Source organism: Carcharodon carcharias, chromosome 13, assembly GCF_017639515.1.
Source record: "Carcharodon carcharias isolate sCarCar2 chromosome 13, sCarCar2.pri, whole genome shotgun sequence".
Taxonomy (NCBI): Eukaryota; Metazoa; Chordata; class Chondrichthyes; order Lamniformes; family Lamnidae; genus Carcharodon; species Carcharodon carcharias.
In genome coordinates this window covers 105,949,287-105,976,188 of record NC_054479.1, presented here as the reverse complement: position 1 = coordinate 105,976,188, position 26,902 = coordinate 105,949,287, and the positions used below count along the sequence as shown (strand labels likewise).

General features: G+C 40.0%; 1 protein-coding gene across 8 annotated transcripts in view; it reads left to right on the top strand.

Annotated features, from left to right (window-relative positions):
* c13h12orf4 (chromosome 13 C12orf4 homolog) overlaps positions 1-26,902 on the top strand; it is a 91,311-nt gene that overhangs the window by 55,848 nt on the left and 8,561 nt on the right. For 7 of the 8 annotated variants that reach the window (XM_041202679.1, XM_041202682.1, XM_041202678.1 and 4 more), the window contains one exon: positions 10,728-11,397. The exons of the other annotated variant lie outside the window; for it this stretch is intronic. In XM_041202679.1, coding sequence (XP_041058613.1) covers positions 10,728-10,820 — 93 coding nt within the window. In that variant the 3' untranslated portion in view covers positions 10,821-11,397. Of the gene's footprint in view, positions 1-10,727; positions 11,398-26,902 lie in introns of those variants that run through there. 8 annotated transcript variants of the gene reach the window in all.

The following is a 26,902-nucleotide window of genomic DNA, read 5'->3' as shown; positions in this document are numbered from 1 at the left end:
GGTTTAGCATAACTTCCTGGATTTTGTTCTCTGTGCTTCTATTTATAAAATCCAGACAGCATCCTATATGCTTTATTAACCTGTCCTGGCACCATGAACAATTTATGCAAAAACACTCCCAAATCTCTCTGTTCTTGCACCCTCTTTAAAGTTGTACAATTTAGCTTGTATTATTTGTCCTCATTCTTCCTATCAAAATGTTTCACCTCATACGTTGCTCCGTTGAATTTCATGTCATGTCTGCCCACTCCATCAGCCTGTTTAGACCTCATGAGGCCTACTGCTATCTTCCTCAGTGCTTACCACATTTCCAAGTTTCATGTTATCTGCAGATTTTGAAATTGTGCCTTGTAACCCCCAAGCCAAAGTCATGAATGTATGTCAAAAACAGCAGTGATCCTATTATTGATCCTTTGGGAATGCCACCATATACTTCCGACTAGTCCAAAGAGCAGCCATTCACCACAACCCTCAAGTTTCTATTCCCTTAGCCAATTTTGTATCCATGCTGCTACTGCCCCTTTTGCCCTGTCTTTTCCATGGGATAAGAGGCAGGGAGATTTAAGGAAGGAATTCCAGAGCTTACTGCTTTGGCAGGTGAAAGGCCTTTCAAAGATGGAACAATAAAAATCCAGGATGCTTGTGAGTTCAGAATGAGAGGAACTAACAAATCCAGTTGCTTGGGACTTTGTCAAACACCTTTTGAGAGTGCATAATACACATAGCAACTGCAGTGCCCTCAAGCATCCAATCAATTTACACAAATATGATTTGCCCTTAACAAATCAATACTGGCTCTCTATTAGAACATGCTTGTCCAAGAGGCTGTTAATTTCCTCCCAGGTTATTATGCCTGAAAGCCTCCCCACCAACAACATCGAGAAACTGACTGGCCTGTAATTGATCCCACTGCTCCTAGAGAAGCCATTTACTGTGAATATCCCTATAGAAGATTTTTGTATTCCTTTGTATTATTTCTTTATTCTCATACTGTCACTTCTGCCCTCTTTTTCCTTTTATTACTTCTTATCTGTCCTTTTAATATTCAGCCTGATTCTTCTTTGTATTATCAAGCTGACATCTGTAATGTGCACCTTTTTTTCCTGTTTTACCCTGCTCCATAACTCACTCATTCTCCAGGAAGCTTGGGCTTTGGCTGTCTTCCTTTCCTCCTTTCAGGAATGTACCTAGACTATACTAAGTTGTCTCCTCATCAAAGGCCACCCATTGCTCTATTACATTTCAGTCTGCCAGTCTTTGACTCCTATTTTCCTAAACCAGTTCTCTCCTCAATTTACTGAAATTAGCCTTCCTCCAGTGGAGCATACTTATTCTAGATTGCTCTTTGTCCTGCTCAGTAACTAATTTAAACTGACAATACAATGATCACTATTGCTGAGATGCTTCTTGACTGACATTTTCCACTAGACCCGCTTCATTTCCGAGTACTAGAAACAGCATTGCCTCCTTCCTTGTTGGCCAGGAAACATACTGCTCAAGAAAATGCTCCTGAACACACTTCAGAAATTCCTTCCCTTCTCTTCTCATAACTGCCCCATTCAATATTGGAGTGGCTAAAGCATTCCATTTTCACTACTCTGTAGTTCTTACATTTCTCAATAATTTATTTGCAAATCTGCTCCTCTATCTCCTTCCTGTATTTGGTAGCCTATAAAATATACCACATAGCGTAATAATCCCTTTATTGTTTATCAACTCCAAGCAAATAGATTCTGTCTTCTGACATTCGCACTTTCTAACACTGATATTTCCTTGTTCAAAACTGCTACCCCTCTTTGTTTTTTACCTTCCTGAATAACTTGATACTCAAGAATATTAAGCATCCAATCCTCCCCCTTTTTAAAGCCAGAGCTTAGTTATCACCACTACATCATATAGCCACATGGCAATATGCCCCATCAGCTTCCCAACATTATTAACCACACTAGATGCATTTACACACATATTTCCAAACCTTAGACCTCTTTGTATTTTCTATTATTGTATTATTATATTATTTCTAAAGCTGTCTCTCCCAGTCTTCTCTGTACCTTGTTTCCACTTGTTAATAGCCTGCTGGTTTGGTTTTAAACCCTTTTCCACAGCACTATTTAACCTGCCTGCAAGGATGTTGGTCCCAGCTCTGTTCAGGTGCAACCAGTCCATTTTGAACAGCTCCATCCTGCCACAAAACTGAGCTCCATGTCCCAGGAATCTGAAGCCCTCCTCCTGCAAAATGTCTCTAGCCATGCTTTCCATGTTCTCCTATTTTTATCTCACTAGAATATGTCAGTGGGAGCAATCCAGCTATATCTACTTTTGATATCAAGTTTTTAACTTCCTTCGTAACTCCTTAAACACTGACTGCAGGATCGCTCTCTTTCCATGTCATTAGTTCTGACATGGACCTCCCCTTCTCCCTGCAAGAATGTTCTACACCTTCTCAGTGATGTCTCTTACCTTAGCACCAGGGAGGCAACATTCCATTCAGCTCTTACACTGCCTGTCTATACCCCTGACAATCAAATCTTGTTTTATTACCGCATTCCTAAAGTTTGCAGTATCCCCATGTGCAGTCCATTGCCTCACAGTGCCAGGCTCAAAACTGTACTCTTTAAAGATATTGCCATCCTCACTGGTATTCAATACTGAGTATAGGTTTGAGAGAGCCATACTTCTGGAAGATTTCTGCATTAACTGTCTCTTCCTATTCTTCTGGGTGGTACACATTTGCTATTCGGAACTCCTAGTCTGTGGGGTGACTACCTCTTGGAACCTGTGATCCAGGAAACGTTCAGCCACCCATACGCCCTGCAGTCAATCCAGCTGCCCCTGTGCTAATTTAGAGCCAACTCATGCCAACCCATTCCCTCCATTCTTCCCATTGCCCTTTATAACCCCTATACCAGCTCATTCATTATCCACCATGGGCAGATATCAGGAGCCATGCTGAGACTAAATAAAACAATCTAAATATCTATTACAGACTTCATCATTTAAATAAACACTCTAATTGATAAAAGCTCACTCAATATATTTAAATTCCTTCAAGTACTTAATCCCTTATATAAAAAAAAGAAAATTTGTGTTCAAAGCCCCACACAAAAGACAGCTAATCTATTTATGACCACCTAGAGCTGTCAGTCAAACTGTGAACTTGCAGGCCTCCACCGTGATGATGATAGGTTGTGGAAGCTGTCAAACAGAAACAAATAAAAGGATGGCACTCCGGCTTATGTCAACATCATCTATTGAAATTGCAAGTGTCGATTTTTTTCTATTGCAGGCTGTGTTTTTTCAAAATTTAATGGTAAAGCAATTTAAGTGACTTGACAGCTTGGCAGTTCCACAACCTTTATCCACTTTTTAACACACATTCATGTTTATACTTAACAATCCCAAAGAGGTACCTCACCTCTCCAAAGGGGACCAGACCTCTCCAAAAGGACCTCTACAAATAACTCTGGCAGGTTTAGACCTTTTCCTCAAATGTCTAAAACCCGCGATTTATGTTTCAGAAACCTAGGTGCAACATGTTTTTATTCATTCACGGGATATGGGCTTCACTGGCCGGGCCAGCATTTATTGCCCATCCCTAGTTGCCCTTGAGAAGGTGGTGTTGAGCTGTCTTCTTGAACCACTGCAGTCCGTGTGGTGTAAGTACACCCACAGTGCTGTTAGGGAGGGAGTTCCAGGATGTTGAACCAGCACCAGTGAAGGAACAGCAATATATTTCCAAGTCAGGATGGTGAGTAACTTGGAGAAGAAATTCCAGGTGGTGGTGTTCCCACCTATCTACTGCCCTTGGCCTTCTGATGGTAGTGGCTGTGGGTTTGGAAGGTCCTGTATGAGGAGCCTTGGTGAATTCCTGTAGTGCATCTTGTAGATGGTACACACTGCTGCTACTGTGGTTCGGTGGTGAGTGGAAGGAGTGAATGTTTGTGGATGTGGTGCCAGTCAAGCGGGCTGCTTTGTCCTGGATGCTGTCAAGCTTCTTGAATGTTGTGGGAGCTGCATTCATCCAGGCAAGTGGGGAGTATTCCATCACACTCCTGACTTGTGCCTTGTAGATGGTGGACAGGCCTTGAGGAGCCAGGAGGTGAGTTACTCATTGCAGGATTCCTAGCCGCTGACCTACTGTTGTAGCCACGGTATTTATATGGCTAGTCCAGTTCAGTTTCTGATCAATGATAATTCCCAGGATATTGTTAATTGGGATTCAGTGATGGTAATGCCATTGAATGTCAAGGGGCGATGCTTGAATTCTGTCTTGTTAGAGGTGGTCATTGCCTGGCACTTGTGTGGCACCAATGTTATTTGCCACTTGTCAGCCCAAGCCTGGATATTGCCCAGGTCTTGCTGCATTTGGACATGAACTGCTTCACTAACTGAGGAGTTGCAAATGGTGCTGAACAACGTGCAATCATCAGTGAACACCCCCACTTCTGGCGTTATGATGGAAGGAAGGTCATCGATGAATCAGCTGAAAATGGGTGGGCCAAGGACACTACCTTGAGCTCCTGCAGTAATGTCCTGGAGCTGAGATGACTGACCTCCAAAAGCCACAACCATCTTCCTTTGTGTTAGGTATGACTCCAACCAGTGGCGAGTTTTCCCCCTGATTCCCATTGACTCCAGTTTTGCTAGGGCTCCTTGATGCCACACTCGGTCAAATGCGGCCTTGAGGTCAAGGGCAGTCACTCTCACCTCACCTTGGGAATTCAGCTCTTTTGTCCATGTTTGAACCAAGGCTGTAATGAGGTCAGGAGCTGAGTGTCCAGGCAGAACCCAAACTGGGCGTCAGTGAGCAGGTTATTGCTGAGCAAGTGCTGCTTGATAGCACTGTTGATGATCCCTTCTATTACTTTACTGGTGATTGAGAGTAGATTGATGGGGTGTAATTGGCCTAGTTGGATTTGTCCTTTTTGTGTACAGGACACCTGGGCAATTTTCCACATAGCCGGGTAGATGCCAGTGTTGTAGCTGTACTGGAACAGTTTGGATAGGGGCGCGGCAAGTTCTGGAGCACAAGTCTTTAGTACTATTGCCGGAATATTGTCTGGCCCCATAGCCTTTGCAGTATCCAGTGCCTTCAGCCATTTTTTGATATCACGAGGAATGAAACGAATTGGCTGAAGACTGGCGTCTTTGATGCTGGAGACCTCTGGAGGAGCCGAGATGGATTATCCACCCGCACTTCTGGCTGAAGATTGTAGCAAATGCTTCAGCCTTACCTTTTGAACTGATGTGCTGGGCTCGCCCATCATTGAGAATGGGGTATTTGTGGAGCCTCTTCCTCCAATTAGTTGTTTAATTTTCCACCACCATTCACGACTGGATGTGGCAGGACTGCAGAGTTTAGATCTGATCCGTTGGCTTTGGGATCGCTTAGCTCTGCCTATCGCTTGCAGCTTATGCTGTTTGGCACGCAAGTAGTCCTGTGTTATAGCTTCACCAGGTTGACACCTCATTTTTAGGTATGCCTGGTGCTGCTCCTAGTATGCCGTCCTGCACTCTTCATTGAGCCAGGGTTGATCCACTGGTTTGATGGTAATGATAGAGTGAGGGATATGCCGGTCCACGAGGTTACAGATTGTGTTATAGTACTGCTCATGGTGGCCCACAGTGCCTCATGGATGTCCAGTCTTGAGTTGCTAGATCTGTTTGAAATCTATCCCATTTAGCACGGTGGTAGCGCCACACAATATGATGCATGGTGTCCTTAATGTGAAGGCGGGACTTCGTCCCCACATCGACCGTGCGGTGGTCACTCCTACTAATACTGTTATGGACAGATGTATCTGCGGCAGGCGGGTTGGTGAAGATGAGGTCAAGCGTGTTTTTGGTTCCCTCACCACCTGCCACAGACCCAGTCTAGCAGCTATGTCCTTTAGGACTCGGCCAGCTCAGTCATTAGTGGTGCTACCGAGCTACTCTTGGTGATGGACATTGAAGTCCCCCAGCCAGAGTACATTCTGCATCCTTGCCACTCTCAGTGCTTCGTCCAGGTGATGTTCAACATGGAGGAGCACAGATTCATCAGCTGAGGGAGGGTGATACGTGGTAATCAGCTGGGGGTTTCCTTGCCCATATTTGACCTGATACCATGAGACTACATGGGGTCCAGAGTCGATGTTGAGGACTCCCAAGACAACTCCCGTCCAATTGTATACCACTGTGCTGCCACCTCTGCTGGGTCTGTCCTGTCAGTGGGATAGGCCATACCCAGGGATGGTGATGGTGGTGTTTGAGACATTATCTATAAGGTATGATTCCATGAGGATGACTATGTCAGGCTATTGCTTGACTAGCCTGTGAGACAGCATTCCCAGTGTTGGCATTAGCCCCCATATGTCAATAAGGAGGACTTTGCAGGGGTTGACAGAGCTGAGTTTGCCATTGTCATTTCTGGTGCCTAGGTCTGTGCAGGTGGCCCGTCCATTTTCATTCCTTTTTTGAGACTTTGTAGCAGTTTGATACAACTGAGTGGCTTGCTAGGCCATTATAGAAGCCACTTAAGAGTCAACCACATTGCTGTGGGTCTGAGGTCACATGTAGGACGGCAGATTTCCTTCCCTAAAGGACATTAGTGAACCAGATGGGTCTTTATGACAATCAACAATGGTTTCATGGCCATCATTATACTTTTAATTCCAGACTTTTATTGAAATCAAATTCCACCATCTACCGAGGCAGGATTCAAACCCGGGTTCCCAGAGCATTATTCTGGGTCTCTGAATTACTAGTGTTGTAACAATACCGCTACGCCATTGCCTCCCTTTAGGCTGCCTCTCTGAACTGCAGATCTGTGAAAAATGTCGCACACCAGCTTTTCACTACCCCCCCCCACACCCAGCCGGCTACCCAACCCGTGAAAATGGTGGGTTCTGGGTGCGGGACCTCCAATTCCAGCTCTGGCGCTATTTTGTCTAAGGCATAGAGCCCTTTCCGCCTAGTGAAAATTCAAGCTGAAGTGATTATTTATATATTTGCTGTTAACTAGGTTTAAACTACACTACTATTTTTCTATTTGCTCCTCCAAGCAAACTAAAAAAGATTAAAATATGTAGCCAAGTTAACAAGGACCACTGAGATATTAACCTCAAAGAACCTAAATATTACATGTCTAGATACTTAAACCTGGATGCTTATGTTAGATTCTTTGGGGTCTTCTGTACCCTTTTTGACTTGGACATAAGAAATTGCCTTCCTCCTCCCCTGTGAATTCTTGTTATTTCCTCCAAGAAAAGTACTTGTAAGGTATACTGCTTGCATAACCATAGGTTTTCTGCCTTTTTGTCAAGTAAAAATGTAACTTTGGTTAATTAATAACTTTGTGAACTTGATTTTGCTTAGAGAACATTTTAGGTTTTTGATATACAGAGTTTGTGACCCAGTCTAAAAATGTTTGGAGTTATCATTCAACCTTGATATATTTAACATCGTTTCTTGCATCAATTCCTATCAATTGATAACTCAGCAGTGTGCCATTTCTGTTTCTTTTTACAGATTTAAAATGATTGTATGTATGTACATATCCTACTGTTGAAAAGAAAAGTTCTTTATCTCCTCATCTTTCTCCTATTTCAATGCCTTTTGTCGCATTGTCCAACTGTCCGTGAGGGTAAATTTTCCTTTGCTTATGTAATTCAATATGAACTAACATGTAAAAAATCCCCATTATCAAATAGGGTAAACAGTAAAAAAAAAATTAAACTACTGGCTTTATTAATTTGCACTTTTCACCTCGAATCCCAATGGCTTTTAAATAATAAATAGTACACTGCATTTTGTGAGAATAAAAACACTTAATATATACCTACGTGCTATGACACTGAGCTGTCTTAATTTATGTATTTGATTTTAATTACAAGCATTCATGTATCTAGTTTAGGTAGCTTGCGAAACAAAAAAAGACGGAAATACTCGAGACCTGAAATGTCAGCCGACTGACTTATTTTCCACAGATGCATCCTGACCTGCTGAGTATTTCCAGCTTTTCCATTCATGTTTTCAGATTTCCAGCCCCTGCAATATTTTGTTTTTTGGGTACCTTACAATTCATTTTCAGGATTGCAATAATCAAGGGTTACTAGAAAGGTCTTGAGGAGAACGATGGGGCATTTTGAAATTAACTTCTGTCATTTTGCTATTAGCAACAGTGAAGATACTGTAATCTGACATTTAAGAGGTTTTCCAGATGCAGTGGTTTATTTCTATTCCCTATTCACAGGATTTCGTAATACAATAGATTCCTTAAAATACATATTTGAAATTTCTCAGTCATGGTACTGAAGCTGCATAGCTGTCATAAAGATACAAGTTGGATCAGATATATGCTAAAGTTGCCAATAATTTTGAGCTGTGAGAGTCCATATGTTTTTGAGAAATGTAACCTTGTAGCCTTGTAGCACTGGTAAACATAGAGTTACCAGCAGCAGCTTTCAGCGCTTCCTCACTTTAGTGCCAGCTGGAGATAGCTAACGGTTCCTTGGGAAGGGGCCAGCAGCCTAATCTGATGAGGGGAAGCGTGTTGGGCTGGGAGCGGGGGTGGATGCTGTGGCGGGAAGGAAGGAGAGGGAAAATGGATTAATTACCAGTATGTTGCACACCATTATGTCATAACTTAGAGACAGTCAGATCCCAGCATAAGGGTAGGATTTTATGTGTGATTCCAAAAATAACTAATGGAGTCAGCAAAGAGTGCATGTTTGTTCTTAAACATTAAAACCAGTCACGCTTACCACTTGGAGTTTCTTTCTAATCAAGTTGAGATGGCTGAGATGAGGTGCATCACATCAAATAAAGACTGTACAGAGCAAGCATTAATATGCGTGGAATACAGGACAAGCATTGTTACTGCACAAGGCTAACATTTTAGTATCAAAGTTAGGTTGTCACCATCAGGAAGGGATTCCAGAATTAGGCAGAAGCGCAGTTTGGCAGTTCTGCTGGGAAAAGCCCAGAAATATCTAGTGAGGCGAAAGCCCACTCTGCAATCTTGTGTGCAGATCATATAGAGAACCAAAAATATGGTGTATAAAAACCCTAGGGAAAACATTTGGAAAATAACAAAAACAATTATTGCAATTGGTTAGAATAACATCCTACATTTATATAGCATTTTTGGCATAGTAAAATATCCCACAGAGGCATTAACCAGGTCAAAGCAGCCCACTTGATCAGCAACCCATCCACCACCTTAAACATTCACTCCCTCCACCACCAACTCACTGTAGCAGCAATGTGTACCATATACAAAATGCACTGCAGCAACTCACCAATAGTTCAATAGCACCTACTACCACCGAGAAGGACAAGGGCAGCAGATGTGTGGGAGCACCACCAGCTGCAAAGGCACACATCGCTGACGCTGAGTCAAAACCCTGGAATTCCTTCCCGAACAACACTTTGGGTGTAACTGCACTACTCAAACTGCAGCAGTTCAAGAAGGTAGCTCAACACCACTTCCTCAACGGTAATTAAGATTGGGAACAAGTTCTGCCCTAGCCAGAGGTGTCCACACCCTGTGAAAGAATTTTTTAAAATTCAGACAAATTTGACGTTAAGCAACATAATTAGGATTTAGGACAGGTGACTAAAACCTCAAAGAGGTAGGTTTTTAGGAGCATCTTAAAGAAGGGAAAGAGAGGTGGATAGATTTAGGAAGGGTATTTCAGAAGTTAGGGCCTGGACAGCTGAGGGCAAGGCCACAAATAGAGGGATGAAGGAATTGGGAATGCATTAGAGGCCAGAGTTAGAGGTGCGCTAAGATCTCAATGAGATGTAAAGCTGGAGGAGCTCACAGAGATAGGGTCATGGAGGAACTCTCAGAGATGGATGGTATTTCAGATGCGAAAATAGGTAGCTTTGCTAATAGAGAGGATACGGCTCAGAAATTCAGCTCGAGATTAAATAGGATAGCAAGATTGCCAATGGTTTGGTTCAGCTGCAGATGATGGCTAAGGAGAGGGGTGGGAATAGGTAGCTAGAGAACGGAGCTTGTAGCAGGGAACAGAGACAATGGCTTATTCTTTCCGATTATTAATTGGAGGAATTTTCTGCTCATCCAGTACTGGATGTTGGACAAGCAATGCAACAAATCCAGTAAAGTGGAAGGGTCAATATAGATAGTGGTGAGGTAGATCTTGGTGTCATTGCCATAATGTAGGAATTGATGCTGTACTTTTATACATTGTTGCCAAAGTACAGCATGTAAAAGAGAAATGAGAGTTATGTATGTTAAGCTGTAAAGCCTGCCTTATGGGGTAAGTTAAACTATCAGCTTGACTTCTGCTTGGAGACAGTTCCTGATGGAACAGTTTACTATGCTTCCTCAGGGAAGCTGCCACGATGGCTTGAACTTGTTGCCATATGCGGTATAATTCCAGTACAGTATCAAGTCAGGTTTTTAAAAAAATGCTCTGGTGCATTGAACTTCCAACACACTTTGGGAAAGCATGCATTCCTGTCTAGGTTAACAACATTTAACCAACCAGGAGCAGCATCTGTACTTGTGTAATTAGGCAATGAAAAGCTGATTTCTGGCAGGCAGAATGAAAATTGCAGCCAGGAGTTATAGGAAAGGTTTAGCTGACTGCCCTTCACACTCTGCAACTACTAGTCTTGCAGCCATATTGCAGTATAACCACTGCCTGAGTGTGTATCTTGTTGTTAATGTGTGCCCTGTACTATTCAATTTAAATAATATGATTTTCTGTGAACAGAGTATTTCAGAGGAAATGTTCTACCAGTTGAGCAACATGCTACCTCAGATTTTTAGAGTGTCGTCTACCCTGACCCTGACCTCCAGACGATAAACAACACAAATATCCAGTGAACATCAAGTGAGGCATGCTGACATGTCACTTTTCTGTGCCCTTTGGACAGTATATTTCAAAAAAATCAAAAGCGTGTGGTGTTTCCCATGGAACGAGAAAATGATCCTCTTTTTGCTCACTTCAGTAGAATCTAAAATATTTAGAATTGTGTTTTAAGTTGAACTTTGCATCGTAGCCTCTGTACAATTTGTACTGTTACTGTGATTGGTGATATGTTGTTATAGTGACATTTAAGTCTCCTTTTATAAGTCTAGAAATTACTGAGCAATGTCATTGTAAGTAAATTTGTATCAAATTCCTCAAACCATAATTTCAGTAAAGGTGATGGATGACCTGTTTATTTTTAATGGGTTAACTCATCCACTAAGATAGCGGAGAGGGATTTGATATAAATTCATTCAGCATTTGAACAGTTACATCCTCAATAATTTCCAGATTATGATTTGTATATTGTACTGAGAAAATGTAAAAATAATTCCAGTTTCTGTGCACTAGTCATTTGTACATGTCTGAACTGATGCTACAAGCCTAAGAATAATTAAATTTGTGAAACTGATTACTGTTCGTTTCTTGTTTAGATATCTTGCATTATGGACTGATTTTCATACTTGTGTGCACATTGGTATTTATGGAACTAGAATTATTTTCCCATGCATCCTTCATTGGTTAAAGTTATGGCAGCCAGTTAGAGCACCTCAAACAGTGTACAACTTTTTCAGCAAAGAGGCATTTGTCCTAACCATTTTTTAGTCCTATCACTCAAAGTACAAAAAGTTAAATGTGTTGTCAGAGACATATGCATGCTGTAGTAGTGTTAAAATCTAGTAATAAAGGCATAAAAGAAACATACCTACCACAAGGAGATTAGTGCAGGTTTATTTCTATTGGGCTACAAATTTCAACTGCTGCCATGGTTCCCTAGCCTGACATTATGAATTTAAATCTTAATGCTTGACTTATGAGATTTTTGAAGATAACTGCTTAGGGGAGAGGTAGTTCACATTGGTTCAGTTAATGATTAGACCCTCTGCACACGTATCACTTCAAAAATAATTAAGTTATAACTGGAAAGTAATGTTTGGTAGTCAGCGAATATAATGAGCCAATGGTAATTCATTTGTAATATTATTGCTCATTCATTTGGCTCACAGGAAAATATTTCTTACCTCATCCAATCCACTATTCAATATTTTCTACATATTTGTCATGTAGTGGAAAGGAAAATTTAATGTTCCACTGCATTTTAGTGTGGAGAATTAGGAACGAAAACCTTTTAAAATAATTCTTAGTTAGGATCCAGAATTGGTAGCCATTTCCAATGTTATTCAATACAAATAATCTGCCTCACTGTTACATATTGAGTATAGTTGAAGATGTTGACATATTGCTTTAAAAAAAAGTGTTGGTAAATTCCACATTTCTGTTAATGAAGCCAATGTATGTATCAATTGCTGTTTGTGGAGTTGCATCACATGAAGTTCACCATTCACTCGCATTACTTCAATTACGGTTATAAAAATTCTACCACAGACACTTTGCAAAAATTTACCAAAACAAGCCTTTTGGATTTCAGCAGTAAAATAATTTGTATTAGAAGTAAGCTTTTCAGGGGCTTTTGTGAAAAACAAGTTTTGAAGAGCCTTCACATTTCTCAGCTACAGATTTGGTTTATAATTAAAATAATTGTGTAACAAACTCACTTTTGACAATTTAAAAACAAATTGCACATCTATATTCATTGCAAATATTTTGTTGAAAGCAGTGGCTGCTGTGTGCAAGTTGGTAATCTTTTTTCTGAAATTCATTAAAACTCATGATAACAAAGCTGCATTACACACAAAAATCCCCAAGCTCATCTGAAGAATAATGTCTATGAAAAACATTTCCCCTGCACTGTGCCACACTGCCATAAATGATAAAGAAGAGGTTTACAATTTTGTTATGCAAAGGAAATCTTGACCCTACAGTCATCTTTCTGTCTACTAACATTCATCCTTAAATAATGTCATATTTAAGGATAGGTTTTCCTGTTATTGCACTTGGTCATATTTGATCACCTGTGTGCAGCCAAAGAGAATTGGGTAGAGAGGATCTTACTCTAATTATTTTTATCTCTTAGCACTATTCAGTGATCCAATATGCCCAAGTGCAAGAACAGAAAATATAACTTTATAAATTTTGCTTTTACCTTATAAATAATAACATGAAACATTGTGTCATTGTAAGTCACTGCGTTAATGTCAAAATTCACATTGCACCAACTTAAGCGAGTCATTCTAGTCTCACTCAAGGGCCTTGAGTGTTAATCCAGGCTGACAATTAATACCGCACTAAGTGAGTACAATACTGTTAGAGGTGCTGTCTTTCAAGTTGCATGGCTGTGCAGCAACCCAAATGACCCCCTGCTGGCTGCGCACAAATTGGCCCCTTTAAGTTACTACACATGCTGCCATACAAAATAGTTTGAAGGGGCCACAGTCTCTGAATAAATCACACGTACACTCTTTTTTAAAAAAAAATAGAGTGAACACTGATAAGACATTAAACCAGGGTCCCATCTGCTCTTTCTGGCGATATAAAGATCCTACGGCACTATTTGAAGAAGAGCAAGGTTGTTCTACCTTGATTAACATTATCTCTCAACCAACCCCACTAAAACAGATTATCTGTTTATTTATTTCATTGTTGTATTTAAAAAAAACAGACTGCCTTACTTATAAAACAAAAGTGACTAAATTCCAAATGCACTTTATTGGTTGTGGAGCACTTTAAGACATCCTAAATACAGGAGAGATGGTATATAAATGTAAGCTTTTTTTTTGTTTTTCCCTGCTTGGGAAATTATTAGCACCTCAATAATTCGTTGGTGATACATACACTTTTAGGTGGCATTACCTACATAGTTCAATAATGTTAAATCAGCCCTTTACAATTAAAACTACACAGAACTTTCTATTCGAGAGCAAAGGAATATTTAGATGCACCTTTCCAAGCTCTTTATTTCTTTAAATTAAAGGCACAATACTGTGGCATGCTGGAAATTTGAAATATAAAAATGCTGGAAGCGCTCAGCAGATCAGGCAACATCTGAGAGAGAGAGAGAGACAGACAGAAAAATATAGAATTAATGGGATGAATTTTCCCTGATGGCCTACATTCCCAATGTCGGCATGAATTTTAGGTTGGGAACCTGGAGGTGACTGTGGCAGGACAATGGACATGATCCGCCTAGAGGGGGCTAATTAAGAAGCCACCCTCAGGCGGTTGTCCAATTGGGGAATGGAAGCTGGGTCCTAGTTTGGGAGGTTGATTCAGTGCAGCCCACGGATAAGGCTGCCACTGCCTTTGCATCGTGGGCAATGCCTGGCAAATAGCAGGACTGGCAGCATGGAGGCACCTACAGTGAAAGGAAAGCAGGCACCACTGCAGCAGGGCAAGCATTAGAGGAGACATCAGTCTCCATGAAGTGGCTGCAAGGGCATGCCTGCCATCTAGAGATAGATAGGTCCTCTTTGCGTATTACTGCCAACAAACAAATTTAAATGCTGAAATGAGTCACAGCTCAAACACTCTGCTGCAAAGCTGCCTCTGATTCATTTTCGGGGTCCTGACACAGCAAGGGACCCATGTGCCATTAACAAAATTGTACATGTGTGACAAAGTGCCCTTCAATTGGTTGCTTAATTGACTTAATTAGGTGTCAGCAGTGGGTCAGTTGGGTACAGTCACACCTCTGAGACACATGTTTCTGGGTTCCAGTTCCACTTCAGGACTTGAGCACAAAACTCTAGACTGACATTCCAGTGCACTGAGGGGATCTGCTGCACTGTTGGAGGTGCCATCTTTTGGGTGAAACGTGAAATCGAGGCCCTATCCGTCTGCTTGGGTGGGTAGTTGTGAAAAAGGCTATATAAATGCAGATCTTTGTTTAAATTGACTGCCTGCTGATTCCAGGTGGATAGCCATCATCCCCAAGATGCCACATCCAGAAAATCACAAATAGATGGCAAAATGTTGCACAACCAAAACATCGATTACCAGCACACCCTCCTTTGCCTCTGTGGCAAAATGTAACCCTTTTGTCAGAACTGGAAAACTGTTACAGATGTTCAACAATAATCCAGTCTGCACTTGGTCTCCTCAATGTCGATGAGACTGCACTGTGTACCAAATTGAAAGAAGTACAAATAAATCACCATTTCACCTGTAAGGAGTGTTTACAGCCCTGGACAAGAGGATGGGTGGAGGAGAAAGAACAGGTGTTGCATCTCCTGCACTTGCATGAGAAGGTAAGTAGATGTTGGGGGTGACAGAAGAATAGTATAGGGAACGAAGGAAAGAACAAAAGGGTAGATCTGTGGCAGGGCGGAAGGCAGGCTTGATTAAATTACAAAATGGATAATGATGCAAGGTAAAATGGAGTGATGGGTCAAGTAAAGAAACAGAAAATTGATCTAGAGGTGGTGTAAAATGCAACATCTTTAAAATGTTGCTTTGGCATATTCAGTATTCTGTCTAAGGCCTAAGTTGCTGCTGAGTATCTGTAAGTGGCTTTGAATAGCTGCTTTAGCTGGTACAAGATTAGTCTGGTGTGTGATGTTTCCACTGATTCAGAAATACTGCATAGTACATAACATTCTTTATCCTAGGGTAATTCATAACTTTATGCTACCCAGCCTGAGATATACACTCCTGGATCATAAGAAATGCAGCTGAGTTAAAAAGAATTTGCTACAAATGCTGAAAGAGAAATGAATTTATAAACCCAGAGCTTTAGAGTTCATAAGAACATATTTTACAGTTTTGTCCTCAACGGTTCCTGATTCTAGGTCAGGACCTATATGAGGTGAAGATCGTTATATTTTTGGGTATCTCAGGTAATTCTTCCATTGCCCTCTTCCAACTCTGCTCTTCGTGTAGAAACTTCTGTGTACGCAACTGCTACCAAATGTTGCTGATTCACTTTTGGCATCACGAGCCACTGCACCTGTTAACCTATCAGTGGTACCACATAAAGATGCCAACGGATCTCTCTGCTGAGAGACAAAATCCGTACAAAAGGTTTCATGAAATGCACGGAAAGAAAAAAGATTGAACTACAAACATTAGAAGAATTTTGTGCAATTTTCCCCCCACAATGTTGAGATTAAGAGATTTCAAGGCCTGAAAAAGAAGGCAAGCCCCAGGACACTAAAAGTATTATATGTACAGGTTCCCTTCCTTCGGGTAATGTAGGTAGCATTTACCATGAGCTATCTCTAGATGCGAAGGGCTTATCCCACAAAGTTAGATAGGTATTAAATGTCAGCAATAACTAGATGTCTTACTAAAGGAGGGCTATGTGATTGGTTAATACTACTTGATTGTTCAGGTCTGACTTCAAATATGCCATACATGTTGCTTATTTTGAATCCACAATACAATACTTTGAGTAAAAAGTTTACAACTGAATGTTAAACCCTATGATTAGTTAAAAATTTATCCTAGAAATTGGATCATACATATTTACAATATGGAGACCCAGAGTTGTCTCTGATTATTGGATGGGGTAAAGGGAATTTCAGAGGAAATTGGCATAACCTAGAACAATAGTCATAGGCAGATTCCAATGGCCAGCCAAGAAATTGGTTTGTGTCTAATAATTGCGCTGATTTTGATGCTCTGTATGATCCAATTTCTAGGATAAATTTTTAACTAATCATAGGGTTTAACATTCAGTTGTAAACTTTTTACTCAAAGTATTGTATTGTGGATTCAAAATAAGCAACATGTATGGCATATTTGAAGTCAGACCTGAACAATCAAGTAGTATTAACCAATCACATAGCCCTCCTTTAGTAAGACATTTAGTTATTGCTGGCATTTAATACCTATCTAACTTTGTGGGATAAGCCCTTTGCATCTGGAGATTGCTCATGGTAAATGCTACCTACATTACCCGAAGGAAGGAAACCTGTACATATAATACTTTTAGTGTCCTGGGGCTTGCTTTCTTTTTCAGGCCTTGAAATCTCTTAATCTCAACATTGTGGGGGAAAATTGCACAAAATTCTTCTAATGTTTGTAGTTCAATCTTTTTTCTTTCCGTGTATTTCATGAAACCTTTTGTACGGATTTTGTCTCTCAGCAGAGAGATCCGTGGGCATCACTGCTTGTTTGTCCCTACAACCACACCCCCCCTCCACTTCTCTCTCTCTCCGCCCCCCCCCCCCCCCCCCCCCACACACCTTAAACCAGCTTATATTTCAACTCTTTCTTGGACTCGAACTCAAGTTCTGTTTAAGGGTCATGAGGACTCGAAACGTCAACTTTTTTCTTCTCCGCCGATGCTGCCAGACCTGCTGAGTTTTTCCAGGTAATTCTGTTTTTGTTTCACAAGAATATACCAACAGTAAAGAGAACAACTGCATGAGAAGAGAGTGCTGATTGGTTGGCAAGTGGACTTTGATTTATAGAGGCATTGCCATGGGAAATGCAGCAGAGACCAGTTAATTATCAAGCTTTTGTTTCAAATTTAAACCAGGCAGGTTGGATCTGATTAGTCAAGGCATTGTCATGGAGAAAGAATCCTGTTCTTTAAACAGATTAATTTAAATTTACATTCGTCTCACTGCCATGGTGGAATTTAAACTAACAGCTGGGATTTTACAGCCCTTTGTGGATGGGGTTAGAGATGGCAAGGCTGGCAATATGGCATGGGATGGTGTTGGGTGGCGTGCCCAACATCTTTCTGCTGCCATGCCATTTTTGCTAATGGCAGGAAAGGTAGCAGGCAGTCCTCCTGCCCAGAATCCAAGTCCTCAATTGAGGGTCTCTTTTCACACACACACAGAATCACACAGAATCATAGTGCAGAAGAGGTCCTTTGGCCCAGAGAGTCTGCACCGACACGTGAGAAACACCTGACCTACCTATCTAATCCCATTTAACAGCACTTGGTCCTTAGCCTTGAATGTTATGTTCTTGCCTCTGCTCACATTTTACCTTATCACATGAGGGTACCGCCAGATAAACCCTGGAATCCCAATGGATTCTGGGAAAGAGGCCTACTTTTTGGGCACCCTTTGGCCCATTAAAGGGCCTTCCAGTATAAATGTAACCCCCTTCCATGGCATCTACACCACCTGCCCTCAGCAATTATCATTGCCCCCATCACCAGGACCTACTTGACTGTGCCTGGATCCCCCAGACTCCACTTAACTGGCTGTGAGTTGGATTGCCAACTGTGAATAAATGTATTCCTGGAGGTTTCATCACATGGCTTACCCTCACATTCTAGCCATTAGTTGGCCAACACATCCATCCTTGTACTCCATTTACATCCTATCTACATCAATTGTTCAATTCACAAAGATAAATGATTACTTTTGCAATTCAATAATATTTTATTTGAGTTGAAATTACATGTAGAACTACAAATAATGAATGTACATTGCTAGTTTTTAAATGATCTGTAATTATAAATAAGAAACTATAGCACATTAAGTTTCCTTTACTATATAACTTAAATGTAAAATTGCAAATAAATGAATGTACTTAAATTATCCATATGATTAAAGTGTATTAAATTAATTATGTATTGGAATATGTGAGGCCATTTCGAATTAGTGATTTCATTCCAAATAATAAATGAACACAATTTAAATTAACTGCAGAATTTCTTAAAATTCAATGTATATCAAGGTATCTGCACCACTGTAAATAATTAAAATCCTTCAAATTACCTGTATGTTGTTTGTAATTCAAGAAAAATAATGAATGCACTTTATTAACTCTAACACTATAAATATGTTCCTGACAATAATGTAAATCAATACAAATTAATTAATCCACTTTGTATTCAATTCATTACATTTTGATTATATTATATATGATTTTAATGCACAAGAAATGATCATATTCAAAATAGTACATCAACACTTAGTAATTACCTGTGCAATAATTGAATAACTTATACAATTCCAAGTGTGTATATAATAAATTACATGTAAACTTGCAGATTGTTACAGACAGGAGGGGAGGGGTTAATTTAAACTGCACCAATTTCTCCTCTCACCACCTGTCCGTAAACAGAAAGGTGTTTTGATTAGTTTCTCCCTTTATAAACGGTGGCGTATTTCCCGACCCCTCGGTTTTGGTGTGATCCAATTTCTATTAATAACCCCCCAGCAAACTCAAGATAGGGTGAACTCAAAGGTTTAGTTTATTTGCACACACTCAACATGGGAGGAAGGGCACAATGTTGCCTCCTTTACATCTGTACGGTAAAAGAGGAAGAGAGAAAAGAAAGATTTACAGTGCAGAGACCACAGAGAAAAGTATTATTATTTCACATGGGTCCAGAGTCCAGAATCAAAGTCCAGTGAGTTCCTGTGATGTCCAGTGAGGTCAGTGGGCTGAAAACCAGAGTGATGTTAGCTTCACATGATAGGCACACAGTGATATATCTGTCTTGTAGATGACGGTTCAGAAGTTCATGTAGAATCAGTATAAATGGGGCTAGGGGTTCAACCTTGGCAGAGCGCGTTTCCTGTGAGGCTGCTTGTAGGATGGTAAACAGCAGACTGAGTTTGTAGTATCACAAGGCAATATTCCTGGTTACACAAGCTAGTGGTCCATGTCACATGTCTCCCACCTCTCCATATTGTCTTTGACAAGGGATGTGTATCCCTTGTCTCGGTCCCTGAGATGATTAAGTGTCTCAAGAGAATTGAAAGGCAGGTTGCGGGCCCCTTTGACCTAGCTGGCACAAAACTATAATAAGTTTCATAATATTATTGTGCTTTATTGTAAAATAGTTTTATGGGTTTGAGTGTAGGTGGTTCTGTCTGTGTGATTTAATTAAATTAGAGTCAGATAGGCTGCAAGTTTGAAATTATCAAAAGAAGAAAGGGGTAAAAGGCATTTGAAATGCTAATAAGTAAACATGGATGAGGTCTTAGCATGTAGGGTGTGAAAGAAATTTGCATTTTTAGATAAGTGAAGAAGGAGTTTGTGTTTCAAAGGGATGGTAGGTTTACATCTAAAAAGATAAATCGGGCGAGGTTATTATGGTTATTTTCCCAAAAGGTACTGACCATATTAGCAACAGAAAAGATTTTTATATTATGGGAAAACTACATTTCCAAAGATGTATAGAACAATGGAATTTGCAGATTAAAGAGAGAGAAACATATATAAGGAAGGAAGAAGGTGATGTTTGGGGCCATATAAGAACTAAAAGAAGTGTGTAAAATAGCCTTGGGGAAGTCTGCAGAATGTTCAGCATGTTTGCAAATGTCTGCTGTGTCCAGTAACTAAAGTTGGAGAAAATCCTTTGGAATTCCACTGTCGATTGATGCCGTGGTAAATCAGATGGCTAGCTATTTAAATTTAAAATCTATTTTGGATTATTGCCTTAAAGGGGGTATGTCATTGGGAGTCAGTTTAATTATGAATTTTGGGGTTTGTTATATTATTAAGTAACTGTAATCATATGTGTGTGCTTGAAATCTTTTCTTTTGTTAATAAATATTTTAATTTAGTTTTAAAAATCTCTAAAGGTGATAGTGGACTCATAACTTCTGAACTCAGTGCCCAAATCTTCTCATAATGAATATAAATTGCAAAACCGTTGCGATAATGTGGCCAAGTTTCTCTTGTGGATTTGGTCCACCTGGTACACATCACCCACTATGTCATAACATTGTAGACAAGTAGACTCTGATTGGCCAACCTAGGCTATGAAATGCAGATGGTCTTTGTATAGCTCTCTTTGAATTTGGTCTGTACAGCCCATGGGGTGGGGGGAGGGGGCATGGGGTTGTTAGTGTCTCTTCAGGGTGAGTTTCTTTGATACTGCAGGTGCCTCCTTTTGTTCAAGGGTCACAGACAGACCTAGATTCAGTCATTTTAAAATGTATTTGTTCAGTTTTTTAAATTTTAGAAATAGCCATGAGGATATATATATATATATTTTTTTTATTTTAAAAAATCCAGTGTGAGGTCTTAGTTCCCTCACAAATAAATTAATATACTTCACTTGTTAACTTCAATGTTAAGACAACCATAATTTAAATGACTGGTACCATTCCAAATAGTAAATAAGTATACTTTGTCTGTACAATTTCAAATATTAAATCAATGAATCAATCCATAAGCTTTTAGAGGCCATAATGTAAGATTACATTAATACCTAGATGATATGGGTTAATTAAGGACAGCCAACACAGATTTGTTAAAGGCAGTTCATGCCCAATATGTTATTACAAATAATAACTTAGTGTTTTCTCCATTACCTCCACAATTTAAAATAAGAAATTAGTGCCTATCAATTATCTGTAAAATTCAGTAAATTGTTGCAATTTAAATGACAAGCAGAAGGCCAAATAATAAGGAACATAGTTTAAATTACATGTAAAATTCCAAAGATGTACTTTAAATTACAGGTACAATTACAAACAAGTTAGCATACTTCTAAGTTAACCATTCAGTTGTACAGGAATGTTAGTGAATCAGTTCAGGTTTTGTAATTAAAAGGCAACATTTGTGATTTTACCGCTGGTGCTAGCTCATCAATCACCTGGTCTACTGAATTCGACAACTTGCCGTAGCAGAACTAAAACTTTAGGCTTGCTCACTGAGTCGCATAACCACTATTCTTATGTACCCATTCAATATAATAAATTATTACATTTTAAATTGCTCATACAATAGAATGTAATAAATTAATTCATACTAAAGTACCTGCAAACTTCAATACAGTAATACTTCACATTAATAAAAGCAAAATACAGCAGATGCTGGAAATAGTCGTTTGGCAGAACACAACTTGAGTATTGCTGAATAAAGAGACATGCCTAAGCTTTTCATCTTGCACTCTTTCCAGCATCTGCTGTATTTTGTTTTTATTAATGTAAAATATTGCTGTATTGCTAGTTTCACCTGTTGCTCAGTTTTTTGAGATACCTTGTCCTTCCAGGGTAACCTGAGGTAGCCTGACCACTTTTCAGGGTGATAGCCTTTGGCCCGTTCATGAATTTGCATGATACACAGTGCAAAATGATCTGATCAGGGTAGCCAGGATGCCTTTGATGCGCCCTATTTCAGGTGAGCAAATGGCTCAGGCCCTATTTACAAGGTTGCTGATAAGACAATCTTATAGTGCATGGAACTGTTAAGAATCCCAGCACGTATATTGACAAGTGAAGGTAGGCTTGTGATAGGCTGTAGTAGGATGGAGCCCATTAAGACATGTAAGTAAACCCGCAGCTGCGGGTTTAAATATAGCAAACGTATCATCCGCATATTGGAAATATGCGAGGGGTAGGAACTTAGGTGTCATTCCATCGAAGACATGTTTCTCATGGAACCCAACAAAGATGTTTGCGAGAGCTGGGCCTAGAGGGGATCCCATGGCAACACCACCTATGGTGTAATTAAAACTGAACTCCACTGCGTAAGTTGCCGAGCTCATAAGTTCAATGAATACTGATTCATGCAATGTTGGCGGGTCTAGATTGCCATGGTATAGTGCTGTAATGCAAGTATCCATGGCTTCCTTAAATGGAACATTGGTGAATAAGCTAGCAATGCCAAATGAGCACATGGACCCAGCATTGCTATCTATATGCAAGTCCTGTATGACCTTCGCAAATGTGAAGGAGTCCTTCACCGTGTATGTGGAAAACTTGGTCAAAACCAATTCAGGTTGTGCAGAGCCTGTCAGAGATAAAAGATGGGGCGCAGAGGTATATCACTTTTGTGTGTCTTGAGCAGCCCATACAGACATGGATGTAGTGAACCGTGAGGAGGAACCTTGTCATATATATCACACGGCAGCTCGTCGCTCTTACACAAGTCCAGCAAATGTTTTTTTAAGCTTACTTTCAAGAAAGGCTGTCTGGTCATGTTGAGAGGCAGGTCCAATGCATATGAATTTGGACCTGTCATTAAGTATGCCATGCATCTTGTTCATATGGTCACACTTTTTAAGGATGACTATTCCCTTCCATTTGTCAGGTTTACTGATGTATATGTTCGGATTGGTCTTAAGGCCTTGTGACGCCCTAAGACATTTGCGTTGCATGTGAAAGTTGAACAGGTTGTTCGGAATCCTGCAATATGCGTGCGCTACATCAGCTAGGCACACTTTCAAGGATTCAGCATCTTCAGTGGACACTGGTTTGTGGTGGGATGGTTGGGAGCAGAGGAGTTCAAACTCAGCTAATACCTCTTCCTGTTTGATTTGGGATGAAGGCACACCGAAATTGAAACCATGCACAAGAACAAACTCCTCACTTTCTGAGAGTACATGGTCGGAGAGATTTGTTACATGTTTAGTGGTGTTATTAATTGCATTGCCAAACTGCTTCCACCTAAGTGAGTTTATGGTATGAACATGTTTCAAACGGGTACTGTTTATGGTGCGGTCATCTATTGAAGCAATATAGCGGCATAAACAGATCAAATCAAAAAATGAAATAAATTTGTACAGCTCAGACCAAGTGTAGGACACGGTGTAAATTAGTAACCCTATTACCAATCTGTTCAATTTCATCTCGCATAAATACTGGCTCACTCGTGGGACTGTGTCTCACTTTGGCATTATTGATATGTTTGGAAATGAAAACTGGCACAACATTGGATTTACTACACGCTTTGAGAAATTTGATAGACAGCTTACCTGTTCTTAACTTACCTGTATTTCAAACTATGTTGTCGATATCCTGAATTTGGTCTTTGTTGTACCTCTGTCTCTGGTATATGCTGACAATCAATGTAAGATTGTCAGTCAGGCTTGCAATGTGGTGCAGTTGCGTGTACTGGAAGCTACATATATTAATACACTGGGCCTTGTTCTTTGCCGACAGAAAGAACATTTATGTATATCGCATCTGTTTCAGCTAAACAAAATAAGTGACAACCATTCACTGAGTCATTCCTCAGGGCAACGCCTTGACCAATCAGAGTCAAGCTGCGTGGTTTAAATTTCAAACAATGCTTGGCAGTTAACTGTCAGTCACCATCAGTGGTGCATTCTCCATGGCAATACCACTTGCCAACCAATCAGCGCTCTTTTCACATACAGTATAAATTGTTATCTTCCCCTTATATTGGTATTCTTGCAAGTGTCCTGAGGAGTGCAAGATGAAAAGCTTAGACATATCTCTTTTTTCAAAGATGCTGGAAATCTGAAATAAAAGCCAAAAATGCTGGAAAAGTTCAGCAGGTCTGGCAGCATCTCTAGAGAGAGAAACAGAGTTAATGTTTTGAGTCCAACATGACTCTTCTTCAGCACTGGAGAGAGATAGAAATATGATGACACTTTATATTAATTCATTATGTAAAATTTTATAGGTAATTTGAAGTGCTTTCATTTATTTTGCAAAATTGTACAGATAATTATATGTTTGTACTCTCAGTTCCATTTCACAATCCAGCACAAAGAAAGATGGTTGTGGTTGTTGGAGGTCAATCTCTCAGTTCCAGGGCATCACTGCTGGAGTTCCCTAGGGTAGCGTCCTAGGCCTAACCATCTTCAGCTACTTCATCAATGTCATTTCTTCCATCATAAGGTCAGGAGTGGGGATGTTTGCTGATGATTGTACAATGTTCAGCACCATTTACGACTTCTCAGATACTAAAGCAGTCCATGTCCAAATACAGCAAGACCTGGACAATATCCAGGATTGGGCTGACAAATGGCAAGTAATATTTAGGCCACACTAGTGTCAGGCAATGACCATCTCCAACAAGAGAGAATCTAACCATCACCCCTTGACATTCAATGCCACTACCATCACTGAAACCCCTACTATCAAAATCCTGGGGGTTACCATTGACCAGAAACTGAACTGGACTAGCCAAATAAATACTGTGGCTACAAGAGCAGGCCAGAAGCTAAGAATCCTGTGGCAAGTAACTCACTTGCTGACTACCCAAAACCTGTCCACCATCTGCAAAAGTCAGGAGTGTGATGGAATACTCTCCACTTGCCTGGATGAGTGCATCTCCAACAACACTCAAGAAGCTTGACACCATCCAGGACAAAGCAGCCTGTTTAACTGGCACCCCATCCACAAACATTCACTCCTCCACCACCAATGGCAGCAGTGTGTACCATCTACGAGATGCACTGCAGGAAGTCATCAAGGCTCCTTAGCCAGCACCTTCCAAAACCATGACTGCTACCATCTAGAAGGACAAGGGTGGCAGAAACATGGAACACTACCACCTGGAAGTTCCCCTCCAAGCCATTCAGCATCCTGACTTCGAAATATATTGCTATTCCTTTACCGTTGCTTAATCAAAATCCTGGAACTCCCTTTCTAACAGCACTGTGGGTGTACCTAAACCACATGGATTGCAGCAGTTCAAAAAGGCACCACCACCTTCTCAAGGGCAATTAGGGATGGGCAATAAATGCTAGCCCAGCCCACATCCCATGAATGAATGAAAAAAATTAATGCACTTTCAATTATCTGCACAATTCTAAAAATAATTAAATGCACTATAAATTATACTTATAATTAAAAATATTTTATTGTAATTTAAATTGCCAGCATAATTAAAAAGCTAGTACGGGTACAAAATGTAATCTAACAGATGGTGCACAGGTACAAAAAATAACCAGAAAGGCTAATGGAATAATGGAATATATCAAATGGGTGAGGTGGAGCTGGGGGAGGGTGTGCCATAGATGCTGGAATACAAAGGAGGGGAAGTTATGTTTTGGTTGTACAAAGCCTTGGTCAAACCTGATCTGGAGCATTGTGCTTAATTTTGGGCAATGCATTTCAAGAAGGATATCTTAGCTTTCCATGGGGTGCAGTGCAGATTCACTAAAATTAGACCAGGTTTTAAGAGGTTAAATTATGAAGGCAGGACCTGGACCAGCAGCTTGAGTTGTATTCCATTGTTGAGGGGTAATCTAAGTGAGGTGCTTAAAATAACACGAGTATCTGTCAGGGTCGATCCAGGAAAACTATTCCCCCTAGTTGGGGTATCCAAAACAAGAGGGCTCAATCTAGCTTGGCCATTCAGGAGTGAAATCAAAAATATATTTACACACAAATGGTAATGGAATCTGGAATTCTTCGTTCCTAAAAGGTGGGGATGCTGGATTAATTGAAGTTTTAAAAACTGAGGTTGACAGGTTTTTATTAGTGAAACATATCAAGGGATAAGGATCAAAGGACAGAAATGGATTTGAGGTGCAGATCAGCTATGGTATAATTAACCGGTGGACAAGTTAGAGGGCTAAAACAGAGTACTCCTGTTCCCGTGTAAGTTTAATGTTAATGCATTTTAAATTCCTCTGTAAGGTCTAAATAATAAATTAGTGCCATATTTATGTCACACAGTTCAATGTTAACTTTCACTCTTAAGTAGCTATCTACTTCAGACCATTTGGTCACCTGTACAATCCAGATAAAAAAATAATCCACCTCAGCTTCCAGTGTGTTTCTAAATAAATGAATGCACTTTAATTATATATCTAACTCTGAGAACAAAAATACTCTAAATTGTTTACAATTCCACAAAACAAATAAAATTTAAATATGTACAGTGAATTACCTGTGTTTTCTAAATAACTATTTTAAGTTACATGTATTGTCGGTACAATACTAAACGAACGTACTTTATAGTACCTGTCAATCAACATACTTGAAATTGCCTATAATTGAATGTGATTTATACTAGTAGAACTGATTTCTAAATAAATTAATATACCAAATTTCCCTGTTTCCTTTCTGGAGAATTCCTCATTACAGCCCTTTGTTGGGGGAAGCAGCATCATTTTGTGGTTGTGATTTAAAAATTAACTAAGTCTATTGATGAGTGTGTGATAACAGTTGGCCGTGGCTTGTTATGAAATTATGACTCCTGCCTGTAAGTAACACGTGATAATTTCACCCTCCTGATTCCTCATTTTATTTTTCCAGATTATCCTAAATTAATTCTCACCTCATTTTCCAGCACATTCACTTATTTTCTCTTTGATTCATCCTAGTTTGCCCTTCTTATAATACATTAATCCAACTAATTTATTTCATTTCAGCTTCAATAATTAATTTCAA